At 41.5% G+C, this 16,239-nt stretch overlaps 2 protein-coding genes across 12 annotated transcripts in view; both read left to right on the top strand.

Annotated features, from left to right (window-relative positions):
• The window catches only part of tead3b (TEA domain family member 3 b), a 33,681-nt gene extending 29,000 nt beyond the window's left edge, over positions 1-4,681 (top strand). For all 11 annotated transcript variants that reach the window (XM_035631775.2, XM_035631788.2, XM_035631786.2 and 8 more), the window contains 4 exons: positions 445-618; positions 1,340-1,483; positions 1,622-1,774; positions 2,332-4,681. In XM_035631775.2, the coding sequence (XP_035487668.1) occupies positions 445-618; positions 1,340-1,483; positions 1,622-1,774; positions 2,332-2,445 (585 nt within the window). In that variant the 3' untranslated portion in view covers positions 2,446-4,681. The remainder of the gene's footprint in view (positions 1-444; positions 619-1,339; positions 1,484-1,621; positions 1,775-2,331) is intronic.
• A 1,258-nt stretch (positions 4,682-5,939) lies between these two features.
• On the top strand, positions 5,940-15,172 carry smpd2b (sphingomyelin phosphodiesterase 2b). Its single transcript, XM_035632948.2, has 11 exons — positions 5,940-6,226; positions 8,749-8,864; positions 9,015-9,111; positions 9,211-9,287; positions 9,904-9,997; positions 10,549-10,638; positions 10,844-10,926; positions 11,049-11,181; positions 11,938-12,042; positions 12,157-12,334; positions 13,674-15,172. Exons 2-11 carry the CDS (start codon positions 8,815-8,817, stop codon positions 14,090-14,092), a joined length of 1,326 nt encoding a protein of 441 aa, XP_035488841.2. The 5' UTR covers positions 5,940-6,226; positions 8,749-8,814; the 3' UTR covers positions 14,093-15,172.
• The last annotated feature ends 1,067 nt before the right edge of the window (positions 15,173-16,239 follow it).

Here is a 16,239-nt window from a genome sequence, read left to right as displayed (position 1 = left end):
AGGAGATTGTTCGAGTCAGACGCGTTCACACCAACGGGAATCTTTCTGGAACACTCTGTGGCATCTGGGTATACATGCAGGAGACAGGACATGATGATAAATCCTCTGTGGAAAGCAGATTTGTCATTGACTCAGTCTCCAACGCGAGCCCTCGGTTGCTGCGAGTATTCCGGAGAGGTTCCTGCTGTATTCTCGCATGAGGAGGAAAAGTTCTGGAAAGTGTCAGGAGAAATCATTCGCAAACATTAGTATTCTCACATACAGCTCCTCTGGAAAGGTTCATGAAAATGTCCAGGGTTCAGTGCACGTGTGAAAGCAGCTTATTTGTAGTGTTTGGTACAGATCTGGTGTCAGAAAGCTGCTAACCGGGGACCAACAAAAGTCAATGTCATATTATTTTGTGCGGCTCATGGCCTTGTTTCTTTTTCATTCTGTCCACTGCAGTACAGCAAACATCTGTTTGTCCACATTGGACAGACCAACCCCTCCTACAGCGACCCACTCCTTGAGGCCGTGGACATCCGGCAGATCTACGACAAATTCCCCGAGAAGAAGGGCGGCCTCAAAGAACTTTACGAGAAGGGCCCTCAGAACGCTTTCTTCCTCGTTAAATTCTGGGTGGGTCATCATCATCATCATCACCATCACCATCATCATCATCATCATCTGCCAGTTATTAGTTCTCATTGAACATTTTATTTTGTTTGACATGAAATCTTATTTACGACAAAGCCTCTGAGCTCAGTGGGAGGCAGTTACAGCTTTAGGGCTTGAATAAGTTCAAACGCCCATCTTTAAAAATGTGTCTCACTTTGGCTCATCAGCTAATTTACGGCAATTTAAATTGAATTGTATTTTACAAAAATGAAAAATCCCATTTCAGTGCCTACAGCCTTTTCCTGCTGTAAGTTTACGGTAGTCACAACCCAAATTTCCAACCTGCATTAAGATCACAGCACCAATCTTCTAGCCGCCATCACTTGAGCCATCACTACAAACATCTGCAAACTTTCAGTGACCTGTGTTTACGCAAACTACATCCTGCTCCTCTGACACCAGGGTGTTTGTGGTAGTGAAGGACTGTATGTTGAGGTTATAGAACAAGGTATTTCACAGTGCATTGCTTCCTCTTGCGTCCTTTCTTGTTTATAAGCTCTCTCTGCACACATCCTCAAACATCTAGTATCACATCTGTCTGGTTTTGCAGAAACAAAACACTTCTGAAATACCTCATCATTTCCTTGGGACTTGATGGTCCGTGTGTTTTAAAAAAAAAAAAATAGTTTGCGAGATTACATGCAATGTTCACGAATGTGGTGAAATCCGTGGCCCCCCGCAGGCGGACCTGAACAGCAGCGGCATGCAGGACGGCCCCGGCTCTTTCTACGGCGTCAGCAGCCAGTACAGCAGCATTGAGAACATGACGATCACGGTGTCAACCAAAGTCTGCTCGTTCGGCAAGCAGGTCGTCGAGAAAGTAGAGGTAACACACATACGCGTCGACGACTTTTTCTCCTCTCACACACAGTTGACAAAGGACCTAGACTTGATTTTTACTGACTACCGAATTTTTGGGGCTGTCCTGTGTGTGTGTGTGTGTGTGTGTGTGTGTGTGTTGCAGACAGAGTACGCCCGCCTGGAGGGAGGGAAGTGTGTTTACAGGATCCACCGCTCTCCCATGTGCGAGTACATGATCAACTTCATCCACAAACTCAAACACTTGCCTGAAAAGTACATGATGAACAGTGTTCTTGAAAACTTCACCATCCTACAGGTAACACGCCGTGATGATCATGCCTGATTGTTGAGAGAATAATATGACATTTTGGTGAAAAGGCATATTAAAAACTTAATTAAAACTTCAATTCATGAAAAAAACGTTTTCCGTAAGGGGGCTGGAACTGGAATGTCGGCAAATGTTTCTGGAACTTTTCCTGCCAGTCCACTAATAACATTTGCAGAGCAGGAATATCTCCAGAAGATTCACGGCGAGTGAGTTTTGGCGCCAAACAATGTTCCTGCTGCGAACGTGCCTAACATGAACAATCTGCTGCCGCTTTCTTCATACGTGAACGGCAAACTCCGCAGGGGAAAAAATTGGGTCTGGACATTTTTCTGGAGTTTGACGTCCATGTCCAAAAACAGCTTTTTGTGCTTGTGAGCCTTAGAGGCGACATGAGTGTGAAAATGTCAAACTGTTCCTTTAACAGACAGAGAATTGATCGGTACCCAACTCGCTGTCAATGCGGTGTGTCTGAATCAGACTGTGCTGCTTCCTGTTTCCCCCTTGACGTCTGTCTTTTCTTTTTCTTCTCTTCTTCTCTTCGTCAGGTGGTGACGAACCGCGACACCCAGGAGACCTTGCTCTGTATAGCGTTCGTGTTCGAGGTTTCCACGAGTGAACACGGAGCTCAGTATCACGTCTACAGACTCGTTAAAGACTAAACTGCTCTTTCAGGGAGGTTTTTTTTTTTTTTTTTTTTGGAAAAGCCAGACGACAACAAAAAAGCGTGACACAATCTCTCTTCAACCAGCTCAACCATCCAGGAAAATCCAGAGGAAAACATTCAAACAGCGCTAGACCGAACTAACAAGGACAGATTTCATACTCTCTTTTTTTCCTGTTTGTCTGTTTTGAGTCTCATACACAAGGGGGGGAAAAAAAAGAGTGAATCGCAACGTGCCGACCCGCAAAGCATTTTTTTTTGAAGAAATCCGGATCTTTTTTCGAACAACTGGCTATTTTCCATGTGTTTGAACAACGCTTTAGATGAAGTGGGTCACATTTGCCAAGGTGACTGACGGAGCTCGGGAATGTTTTATCGAGGGAACGAGAATGTGTTTGGGTGGAAAAGACCCCCCCCCCCCCCCCCCCTCTTTTTTTTGTGGGGTGTACGCTCTGAGCAACGAGAGACGTGCATATGAGATCGGGAAAGTGCAGAGGGAACGGGAGCCACGGGAGCCAGAGCCGCGTGGTGTTGTCGCGCTGGGTTTGTTGGGAAAAGCAAAAGTGCCTTTTTCTCCAAAGATGATGTCATTGCCTGCCACTTTGGATTGCCTTTTATTACTACCTCTTGTTTTTAAATGAACAGAAAATAGACGTAAAAAAAAAAAAAAGAAAATCACAAAAAGAATAAATTTGGAAATGAAACGCCTTTTGAGGCAGTTTTTTTTGGATTTGGGCACAAAGAGGAATGGGATGGGATAACTAATTTTCATGTAGCCTGTTGTTTGACAAAAAAAGAAGGCCCATGTTTTACAGTCCAAGTGTACAGGGAGAAGGTGTATTGTGTTACCGTATTATTCAAGTTCAGCTTTTTTTTTTTTTTTTTTAAATAATGTTTTCTTACACAATTAAAAGAAAATCAGGTCTAACAAGCATCTATCTATAACTGACTTTTTGACACTAAGGATGCCTTGTACCATTACTCGCCTGACGTAGAGCCGAGGCTTTACCATCCTTACGAGACCCCCTGTACTTTTCTCTCTGTTTGAAGACGTTGTGCTTGGTTGCACTTAAAAAGACGCAGGAGGGGAAGGGGTGAATCAACAGCAGTGCTTATTTTCTGCCTTGAGTTATGTAGCCTAATTGAAAAAAAAAAAAAAAAATGAATTGTTTCTGTACTGTGAGTCAGCGGATGCTAAAGGAATATGTGTTACATAGGAGTCTTTTTTTTCTGAGAGGGGGGGGGGGGGTTTATGTTCATATTTGTGATCTCAGCACTCAACTCAGACCATGGCTAAGGTGAAGAGAAGTTAATCACTGTTTCTTTTGTTTAAAAAAGAGATTGTACGCTGTGAAGACGGCTCATTTGCTTCACCCTCCTCCGCGTAATGTGCGGAGAAGCTGCATTCATCGAAATAAAAGTTCAGTTTTCATATTTAAGACTTTTTTTTTCCTTCTTCTTTTTAGTGACATTACACATGAAATAATTTTGAAAATCAAACGTAATAATCGTCTCGAATGAGAGCTATTGTCTCTGTGCTGTGGAGTATGACCATTGATTGTTATTTATAGGGTTGGTTGAAACAAATATCGGGAGGGAAGGGCCGGGGTACTGCAGATGTATTGACCATTTTCCATTGCGATGGAGATGTTAAAAAGTATTGCAGGACTCAAACTAAGGACAGGATTGACTGTCGCCCCCTGAGTCCTGCTGCACACGCGTCTACTCTGTGTGGTTCACTGGACAATTTTGCTATGAAAGTTCAAATCTGAGATATTTGTACGGTGGAATAATTGCACCTGGCTTTGAATGTCATATTTCACAAGCTAGATACAGTAACACTCCTCCTCTTGCAGGTTTTTTCTCCATTCATCTTTTATACAGACTTTTTTTCTCCCCCCATTATCAAGATTAATGTTTTGTTTCTTGACTTTCGGTGTTCGCCATATGCTTCACTGAAAAATAAAGTGTGACTGTGCTGATATTGAAAATTAATTATGAGATATCTAATGTATCATATTCTGAATGGTGTGGGCGTTTTTTTGTTGTTGTTGTTTTTTTGGTTTAAGGTGGTTTAATATTGTCTTTGTTACCGTTGTGCATTGCAATTTTATACTTCAAAGTAGAAGTTGGACTATATAATCAAACAAATGTATCTAACAATAAAAGACGCATGGTGCCTTTGGGGCCATTTTCCCCCCCCAAAAAACTTATTAAACTTGTTTGTAAATTTGTTTTGTCCACAATGGTTCTTTTTGTACTGACATTACAGAGGCACGTGGCACTAAATATTGTGTTTGCTTCGTTGAAGACAAGGTATAGGATCTTATTTGAACTTGAAGCACAACGTTTCATTTATTTCTTGTTGTGTTTATGTAACCAATCAGATTAGAGTTTCAGCTGTACCATTGCAAATGCTTTTTCAAACTTTAACGGCAGCAAGTTGTGCTTTCACAGTATATTGTAATGGTCACGTTGGGTTTGATAACTGTAAAAATATAAATTGACCAATAGCGTGCTAGTTGTTATAACAGAAAATGTTGTATAGAGGTATATGTGTTTCATTTGTCAATATTGTGGTCTATCTTTAAGAAGTTTTCATGTCGCATCACAAAATCTGCAGGGTCACAGGTCTCATGTGAAGTGAAGTGGGGATACAGCGCAAACACCAAAACTGAGAAATAGTGCACAAGTTGTGTGCTGGTCGGATAGTTTAAAGCTGTAACATTATTATAATAAGGATCTACTTTAAGGATAGAAAAAAAAATATTAGTCTTGGAGTCAACAATGTCCCCTATGAGTAATATATATTATTTATTACATTAAATTGTTATCACTGATGTGTGAGCAGCATTCTAATGTTGTAGCTACTCAAGGTGGAGATGGTTTTAATTTCTTACTAACAATTAGTTTTGACCAGTGGCTCTTTGCTTTTTGTGAAGTGCTGAATAATATGACCTTCCCCACAATGAGAAAGTGCCTCTGTATAAGGAATCATATTGCGAAAAGGTCGCAGCCCCCTATTATGATGTATAAACTTAGACTGTAATTTATAAGCTTAATATATTTTGTCACACGTAAAATCTGCAATGTGGTGCAAAAAAAGTAGGCTACAATAGTAGGAGAAGTACCTTGAAATGAAAATACTCAAGTAAAGTACAATTACCTCGAAGCTGCACTAAAGAACAGCACTTCCACCACAAGCTTTTGGCTTGTATAAAGCTCCACCTCCCAGAATTCATCGCGGCTGAGGCGGACTCAAACCGGAAACAGATTCTTCAAAATAAATGTACTTTTCATAAAAAAACAAAACTTAATGTTGAGGCTGTTTATATCGAATTGTTGCAATAAAGTATTCACAACTGGCAAAAAAACAATTAAATTGTTTGTATGTGCGTGTATGTACCAAAGGTTTTATACGCACACGGTTCAAGTTTCTGTTTTGATGGGGGGAAAAATACAACCGGAAGTCATAACAATTATTTTTATCCCAGCTGACGCCGGGTCTGATAAATATACATCCACGACGCCCACCGGAGAAGCACGTAGCAGCAGCAGAAGTGGCTTCCCACCGCGAAGTGAGTGTCGGCGTGGGATGCCGACTATGAACATTCTTGACAACAATTAACGGAGAGTCTATTGACGGTTAGCCAACAACTAGCTAACAGGAAGTGCTTTTGGGTCCAAAGCCAAAACAAAACAACTAACGTAGCGGGGCACTGCAGGCGAAACACCCAGCGGTCCAGATCACTTCGGCCGACGTCAGCGGGGTTTATGAGGTGAGTTCGAATGTATTTTAACTAAACAAACATTTACAAGTGGCGAGACAACGGGGACCTGGAGCCCGCCGCACGCTCAGCGAGACTGGCTAAAGGTGCTAGCTAGAGTTGATTAGCGACCTGGTCATGTTGTTGCCCCCTAACGACATTCCGGTGAGGAACGGGTTAATACCACAGCTAGTGCCGATGACAGCTCTCCAATGATGGATGTCATCGTGTTCTCCTCGGAGCTAAGAGAAGGTTTGCAAGGCTGCTGTAGTTTCTGTGCATAAACGTTAGCAACAAAAAGAGGTACTGTATCTACTGTACAAGCTAACATAATACTCCACCTCTGCAGTTGTTGCCCAGAACCCACCGGTAAAACGACCGGTGTGTTGCCAAAAAGTGATCCGTCAGAAACTGATTTGCGTCCTTATTTGGCAGGTAAAATAGGTTTGAATGGCCCTTTTAAAGGTATTTCAACAGGTAAAAAAAAAACACTGCTTGGGTTATAATCTGGGACAAATGATGCAGTCATAAGGATAATTTCATAAGGATAAAAAAAGCTATAATTTCTTTATTTTATACATAAACCATTACCATATATAATGTAAATTATTTACATATTCGAAATAAACATTTGAAATCAATCAACCAATTACAGTCTAGTAATATTAGACATACAAAACGCATACAAACCTTAAAAACAATAGGATCATATTTCCCCTGAGCCGCCTGATGAGGCTATAAACGGCCAACACTTCGGCCACAGTTGTGATCATTCAGTTACAAGAAACCTTATGGTGTCATAAAGACATATATCTTTGATATTACGGTGGACATAAAGTTGTGTCATGTGCCCGTTATGAGATTTGGATCCAAATAAAATCACTTTTTGGCAGACGATCACTTTTTGTCACGGCAGCAGTTTTAGTTTTGGGTCTCCAAAGTTTAAAAACCTTGAACAAGAAAAAAATCATACCTGTTTTTTTTTTGTATCTGTTGATCCACTAATTGATTCATCAACTCTCTTTCAGCAATCTGTATCGATTATTTCTTGTATCAGATCCATCCATTCATTTCTCGATTAATCGTTGAAGGTGATTGTTTAAAAATGTCAGAAAAATTCATTTAAAAAAACCAAACGGACACATCGTCCAAATTGTTATCCAAGTAACTCTCCAGAAGCCAGGAAATATTCACTTCATGTGTGTTTTTAAATAAATGTGTCAAATCCTCGCGTTAGAGAAGCTGAAGTATATTTTTTAATACTTCAATGAAAAAAAACACTGACACAAAACAACAAATCATAGGCAACATACAACACACAATACTATGAAAGATAGTATATGTTTTAAATATCATTTATTTATCTGTTAACTTCATACAAACCACATTCAACGGAAAACAACCGATATCAAATCAATTGTTTGGTGTGTTGTCCTGGAGTCATTTGCATCTAACCTGTGTTTCCGCCCCTTTTTTTTTCTTTTTTTTTAAAAGCTAAGTCAATGAATTTGTCTTGGTTTTGGGTTAAAGTCCAGTGCCTTGGTTACCCCCACTGTTACCACGACAATGACATGTATTGCCTGTACACTCCTTGGTGATTGATGCAGCATCCCTTAGTATTTGACACACACACACACACACACACACACACACACACACACACACACACACACACACACACACACTCTGGCTTTTGGGTTAACATTAGATCCCGAGCTACGAGAGAATTACACATTGATTTGATGCTGTTTTGCTTTCTCTGTACTGACGACACAAAAACAAATGATCTAATGTTACCTGTTCTAAAACAACTGTTACCTCTGACACCACAGCCCCTTGATTCTTTTCACCACATTGCTGCTGCCCCCCCCCCCCTTTTCTCTCCAGACAGAGCAACGCCATGTCAGCACTTTGTATGGGGCCGGTGTATTGTTGAACTCCCTGGAGAGAGGAGGGAATGCAACAGCCTTTGACTTTGTCTCCTTTTGTCAAAACGCCAACATTTCCCCGCTGTGTGGCACAGTGAGGCCTGCCTGGGTCGGCTCAGTTACAACACCTTATTTATTTATTTATTTTATTCTCTTTACGGTGGTCCCTTCTTTATTTTTACAATGTAGAAAGCATGCATCTGAACAAAACTTTAGCTCCTTCAGTTTATGAATGGTTCATCTTTACGCACAGTTAATTGGTTTGAATCAGAAAATCAGCTGAATCCTTAAAATTATTTAAATACAAGAACGGGAAGTAAAGTCGGGCCGCTGCATTGTTTGCACTTTTGGTGCTTACGGTGTAGTTTTTAATGGGTTAGACTTGTGACCTTGTGCTTTTTGCTGTTATTAATATTGCTATATTATTCACATGTTCATTTACTCATTTCCTAATAGTTCCAGTTGACCAACCCTCAAATTCCCTTATATCACAGATTTTATGTGTACGTGATGGATGTGTTTGTGTCATGCTGCCCGGTGTGTCCATTATGGATTAAATGACAGAAAAATTTAACTTCGAACTATCAATTCTTTGTGTCTCATCAGGTGCTGAGTCATCTCACCTGATCTGACCCATCATCACGTCTCTCTCTGGTCCACTGATCTGCCAACATGGCGAACGCAGAGTCTGTCCGGGTGCGGGTCTTCAATCTGAACTGCTGGTCAGTGACTGTGGTTTGTAATAATGAACTTTGTTTGTATATAGTACTTTTGTTAACGATGTTACAAAGTGTGTGCGTTGTGGCTGTTTCGCTGGCAGCAGTGACACCTAATACGATGTTTTCTTCTTTTCTCGTTTTTTTTTTTCTCAGGGGGATCCGTTACCTCAGCAAACACTGTGGTCAGCGCTATGCCATGATTGGAGACATGTTGTGCAAGGAAGAGCACGATATTGTCTTACTGCAAGAGGTCGGTGGTGCAGAGCCTCTAAATTGATTTTTCAGATCTTTGTTGTGTGATGTAGTCTTAGTTGCAGCCCAACTGATATGCCTGTTTCTATTCTTGAAGGTGTGGAGTGAGAAGGACTACCTGTCCCTGAAAAAGAAGCTCGCCTGTAGCCACCCTCATTCTCATTACTTCAAGAGGTAACGATTTTACTCTAGCCCCAATATCGCCTTGCAATCGTTTCCCATCCTGTTGCCTTTGTACGGCTTTGTACGAGTTTGTGATTAAAATTCATGAACAAAGTTCTTTCTTCAAAGCTCTTGTCAGACAAATTCACTTACATGGCATTGATCCATATGCAAAATTTAACTGAAGCCCCGGCACTGACTGAAGGATTAACTTTTGCAGCTTAATTCTTTCTTGACCCCCCAAACCAAGGCACAAGACTGAGATTAATCAAAGGCCCCTACCTTCTAAATCCCTCCTGCTGCTCACAAAAATGTCAGCTCCAGCACATAAGTTCTCACAACTCTTAAAGATAACACCTACTTATGATAGAACGATGTAGATCTACATGGAGACCAGATGTGACATGTTTCCTTCTTCTTCTTCTTCTTCTTCTTTTTAAACAATAACCACATGTTGCCGAAGCTGGTGTTCTGCGTGGGACACACACATATATATATATATATATATATATATATATATATATATATATATATATATATATATATATATATATATATATATATATATATATATTTTTTTTTTTATAAAACTTGTGCTCACGTTGTTGTTTTTCCTTTCATTCTGCAGCGGAGTCATAGGAAGTGGACTGGCCCTTTTCTCCAAACACAGAATCCATGACACATTTCTCTATCGCTACTCGCTGAATGGTTATCCATACATGGTGAGTCTGTAGAAGCACAGAGCAGGGTTTTGTACTCGGGGGCGGAAGAAGACTTCCAACCCAGTAAGTACTCAGCATCTTTGCCATGCATGATACGCATATTGATTTTTAACTTCTTGATAAGTGTTAAGCTGTTGAAATCCGAAAAAACCTCAGTCTGATAAAGAGATTTCCCTCAATGACCGAGTCCTAAAGATCGGACTTTGCTGTGTAGTGACAGTATTTAAAGTGTCCGTTTTCAAAAACAAGAAAAAAAGAAGGCACTGTTGCTTCACTAGAGTATTTGGAAATGGAGAAAAAAAACTCCTTGAGGAACCTGAAAACTCTTGGTTGTGCAAAAGTAAATGTAATTCAAATACAACTTCACTATACGCAAATACTGGCATTGTAAAATGTGCAGCTAGTGTCCATCTGTCACTGTCTCTCACGTAATGAGACGAGTCATTTAATTTCCACTTTTCTTTTTTAGCTAAAAGTCCTTGGCATAAACGTATTTGCATCTTTATCTCCCTACCTTTAATTCACTTTTTGTGTTTGTCCTTGTGATGCAGGCTCACCACGGAGACTGGTTCGGAGGTAAAGCCGTTGGGATGGCCGTCTTGAGCATTGCCAGCCTGACTGCAAATGTCTATGTTACTCATGTAAGCTTTCATATCAGCAGTTCTCCGCCCTACCTTTATTATTATATACTGTAATTTTTAAAAAAAACTAACAGATTTAGCTTCAAGGTCTTCTGCTGTACCGAAAGCTTCAGTGTTGTAAAGTCACTTGGAAAATAAAAGCATCAAGCCAAAGGAGAGTGAATGTAAACGATGGATGGATTCTGTCCCTGTGTTCTGATTGTAGCTGCATGCGGAGTACTGCAGAGACAAGGACGCCTACCTACCTCACCGAGTGGTTCAGGCCTGGGAGCTGCAGCAGTTCGTTCGGTACAGTCGTGTGTATTTGTCTCGTTTGCTCTGGTGTGAATTTGCATGTTTGTTTTTTTCAGGTGAACTCACCTGTCTTTGTTTCATTGGTACTAACTCTGTTTTTTTTCCATGTCTGTCAGGCACACCTCCGCTGGAGCAGACGTGGTCATTCTAGGTGGTGACCTCAACATGCATCCCCAGGACCTCGGGAACAGACTGCTGAGGTCTTACACCGGACTCCGAGACTCGTATTTAGAAACTGATCAATTTGATGTATGTAGTAATTTAGCTTTAATTAGCATCTTTTGTTTGTTTGTGGTGGCCATAATTCATAGCGGTTATAAAGATGTTTTTACTGTATTTTTTACATATCATTAGCTCTATGATGGGACACAATGACATGGGGTCGACAGCTGTACAACAGCACAGACAGGGCGACCATGCAAGCACAGGTTCAAAACAAAACCCCACTTTAACTACATTCTTTAAACTAGGGCGGCACCTAAAGATTATTTTCATTATCGATTAATCTGGACTTTTTTGGTCTGAAAAATGGTGAAACATGTCCATTGTGTTTCCAGAAAACCACAAGATAATGTTTTGTTTTGTCCCCACACTAAAGATTAAAGAAGCTGATATCAGATCATTTTAAAAACTGCTCAAATCAATTAATTATCAAATAGTTGGTGATTCATTTTATAGTCGATTACTAATTGATTAACTGTAGCGGCTGTACTTTAACCATTGTTGTTGTTTTTTTGGTTACAAAATAAAGGGTTGACCAAGTCAGGTTTCATCGAAAGGCACTTTAAAACTGTAGCATGCAAAATTTCAATAAGTGAACGTGATCAGAGAGTCTGTCCGCACGAGTGTAAGGTAAAGTGTAAAGCTGTTTCCCAGCAGTGTGATTGTGGCACCGTGTCTTACGCAAAATGGCGGCCAATACTTACAAACACACTTTGTAAAAAGATAGTAATTCATTTCCTTTGTGATTGTGAATGTGAAAAGGTTATTTTGTTTCTGTTGCAGGGATGTGAGGATGGTATCACTCTAATCGCTGACAACCCCTTCATCAGTAAAAAGGAGCTCATTCCCTTCGAGAAGGGAATCCGAATCGACTACATCCTGTTCAAGGTGAGTGAGAGCTTTGTGTCGTCACAGATGCAACAGTGTTTTTTATTACTTTTTAAAATGTGTCGTCAGACGTCTTCTAACTCCTCCTGGACATTTCCCTTCCGTTGTCCGCAGGGCTCTCCTAAAACGGACATTTTCTGCGACTCCATGTCCACCACCAAAGGCTCCGTCAGGGACCATCCCTTCCCTTACTCCGATCACGAGGCTCTGACCTCTGAGCTGAGGCTGGAGTCTCACACTCCGCCTGGGACCGGGAGAGACGAGCGATCGAAAGATCAGGACACTGCTACAGGTATTGTTGTTGGTCGCCATGCGAGCGATCACGGCTCCGGGAAGGTCACCGTCTCATCACTTGAGATTCGTGCCCCCTCCTCAGAATGAAATTATTAGGATTTTTCGTGATCCCTGCACCTCTTGTATCCATAAAAGACTATTTTGGAACCAGTACAAATGAGCAAGTCCTCACAAAAAGCTCATCAAACGGGCTGTTGTGAGGTTGGTAGCGAGCGGTGCTCTCTTCTGGCTAGTGCTGCAAAATGTCCCTGTTACAGACGACATGCTGTAATTTCATCATGTCGTCCGGAACAATGAGTCACGTGGAAAACGTTGAATATTTAATGGTGCGCTGTAACGTTAATCCCGTCTGCGAGACGGAGAGCCGCAGTCTTTTTGTTTAGCTCTACACTTTTGAGCTGCACTGAACACACACACATGCTGCTTGTTTTAACATTAGCTGTCAACTCTTGTAAGATTATTTATTTATTTATATATATATATATATATATATATATATATGTATTTGCTGATATATTTAACAGGGACAGTATAAATTAACATTGCTGTAAATGCAGAGTTAGACAAGAGTCTTTTCTTTTCATCTGTATTCCCTGGACATAAAGTATATAAGTGAAATGAAAATAAAAGTCTCAGATCATTTCTAAGCCTGCAGAACAATAATCTAAAGAAAAAATTATATTCATGTTAAGGGAAACATCATTCAGCACACAAATACTTACAAATACTATTAAAACCTGCACCACAGAGACTCATAATGAACAGCAGAAGATTTCGACAGAATTGCGTCCGGACATTTTCTGCCTTGTGACGAAAGCATCAGGAGATTGTCCGAGTCGGACAAGTGAACAACAGTAGGGGAAAAAAATTCCGGATCATTCTGTGGCGTCTGGGTAGAAAGTGCAGGAGGCAGGACATGACGATAACTCTGCGCTGCGGAAAGTAGTGTTTTTGTTTATGGTCATCTACACGACCACATATCCTCCGTACATTCTCCTTCTGAGTTCTCACATCTGCTCGTTCAGACATTCTGCCAACATTTGATTTGGGAGCTGGCAGGAAAAGTTTCCGGAAAATATCCGGAGCAATATTTGCGTTCTCACATTCAGCCCCTCCGGAGAAGTTCAGGACAATGTCCAGACTTCAGCTTGACTCAGATTATGCAATCACCTCTTGTTGCACTTCTATATGCACTTGTTCTTATGTTAACAAACTGAGTGAAGGAGAAAGAGAAGTTGCACCATATATAATCTCTCACCTTAGAAAAAAAAAAATCGACGTATTAAATTATGTTTTCAAAACTCCGCGAGTTACACCGCTCTCGCTCTCGTCCTCAGGGAAGCTGGCCGAGTTGGTCGACATTGTGACCGAGGCCCGTACGGAGGTCAAAGTAGGCCTGCACTGTGCGGAGAGCATGCGCTACACGGCGGCTCGCACCGGGGTGATGGGGTTGGCCCTGCTGTTCCTGGAGCTGGCCATCGCCGCCGTGCCCTGGTTGGCCCTGGGAGCGGACCAGCCGTTCCCCCGCACCTCCTTCTACCTGCTGGCGGGGCTGTGCTTCGCCATCCTGCTCACCACCTCCCTGCTGTACGTCTTCTACACCATGGAGCTGAAATCTCTCCAGGGGGCCGAGGACCAGATGAGACTGGCAGTGGGCAGTCTGCAGGAGAGCCTCAGGGGCTTCCCCCTGGCTCAGGCCCACAGCACACAGCGGAAGCCCCCGGACGGTCTCGGCGCCCTTGACCCAGAGGAATAATCAGTGCCGACTGGGTCAAAGTGGACTCGGCGGAGTGAAGGGAGCTTTGAGATGAATGTTTTGAGGAAATGATTACTCCTCTGAATGTGTTTTATGCTCTAGAGATTTAGATTTGTACCACAGTGACTGAAGGGGTTTAACGACAATCGAAGGAAAGTTTCTGATAGGAGCACAATCGCGCTTTATCATTTTTAAGTACTTTTTTATATATTTGTCCTTCAGCCTTTCATCACCTCTAGATTTCCCTCTCTGCACCTCCACAGAATATTCTTCCACTCAGACAGCCAGATGTATATCTGTGCTACCGCTGCACTTGAACGCGCAAATATGACCAGTAGTGGGTTTTTTGTTTGTTTTTAAAAGCCTCACGTCCGACTTGCATTCCACCCACCGGTAGCATCATCGGGGACCAGACGTCGTCTGTGGTTAATGTGGCGCTTCCCCTTTTTGTGATTTGGAGAGGGCACCGTACAATCACAGGGGGTCCAGACTTACTTAATGCGCCGAAATACATTTTTACCGAGAACTTCATGTAGCACTTAAAAGACGAGGCTCCTCAGGCAACGGTTTGGACTTCTCAGTGTAGTGTAGTGGAGAAGGGACAAATTGTACCTGCACGTCTCCAGTTTTTCGCATTCGGAGACACGAACACGCCTCCAATCCCAAAGTCCAGCCGTTGGAATGTGCTGATATTCTGTTGTGTATACTCTTAACTTGATTCTTAAACTTAATGTGAAGTTTTTTTTTTTTTTATAATATCTCTTAGTATGTATTTAGTGTGCAGTGCACTTAGTTGACTAACCAGATAAACCACTTCCTTCTATGTGTGCTGATGGGAAACGACTTGACGATCACGTTCATAGTCGCTGTGAATCAGTGTTACGACTCACGATGACTGATTTTTATCTTAACTGTAATTTTGTTACTGCACCTCGCCGTTAGAAAAGCACCTGTACAGTAGTTCCATTTTATCAAGGTTCATAAGAATTTCAGATGATTTCACCCGACGTTCATTACAATTTTGAGAAAATCACGATGGGCATGATGATGAAAGCAATAATAAAGGAACATTTTGCTCAATTTGCGTCTTGACGTGGCGGGACTCTGAGTAAAAGGTGACACGAGTCTGAGTGTTGAAGATTAAAACTGTAGACGTGTCCACACGTTCACCACCAGAGGGCAACCTAAGTGCCCTCCGACAGGTGAGCTTTCCAAAATGTAAATAGTTCCTGCTGACATGGTTCTTAGGCAGGAATTAGAAAATAAAGGTAACCAAGTATGAGGGAGGAGATGCCAAATTCACCAGCTTAAATCTCCCAGCCGGAACATGTTCCCCCTCAGGGCCATCCGTGGGTGTGGTAAATATTTCTTCAACTCAAAAATACCTTGATGAGAACAACGATAAGGATCACCAGTTTTTTTTTATATTGTCGTTTTCAATGTTAAGGAGGTTATTCAACACAACACAAATAAATAAATACCTGCATAAATAAGTGATAATGAAAATAGATCAATGATTTAAAAAAAAAATTTGAATATCAAAAAGGGAAAAAACACAACTATTGCCATATAATATTTCTGCTGGTTGAAAGGAGCTCACCCACTATAAGTTGATTTCTGTTACTAGATAGTTTATTTCTTGTATTGTTGGCTACACATTCTGATTTTGTTTTAATATATATATTTATATTTTTCTGACTTGTGTCCGGTGTGGGCAGCAGTTTGTGATTACTCAAGTACAATTTTAAAAGACCCGTGTTTGATAGCTTCCGTGCTACTTTGTTTTTCCTTTTTAGATTTTTAATTTTCCCTGCACCTCTTTGGCCTCTTGTCATGTTGACGATGTTGCTGCAGTTTCACCGAAAGAGACATTTACCCTCTGAACACCTCTGAGGGTTTCAGTGGAGTAACTGTTTCAGGCCCACAGCAGTGCAATTATCTGGTATTTCACACACACACACACACACACACACACACACACACACACACACACACACACACACACACACACACACACACACACACACACACACACACACACACACACACACACACACACAGAAAGACATGTCGGATTAGTAAAGCTAGAGGAGTCAAACGACAAACATGACCCCCTCAGATTGACCTTATGACCTTTGGGGGCGGGG

This window comes from Scophthalmus maximus, chromosome 6 (genome assembly GCF_022379125.1).
Source record: "Scophthalmus maximus strain ysfricsl-2021 chromosome 6, ASM2237912v1, whole genome shotgun sequence".
Taxonomy (NCBI): Eukaryota; Metazoa; Chordata; class Actinopteri; order Pleuronectiformes; family Scophthalmidae; genus Scophthalmus; species Scophthalmus maximus.
Note: the sequence above shows the minus strand (reverse complement) of the source record. Positions and strands in the feature narration are given on the sequence as shown.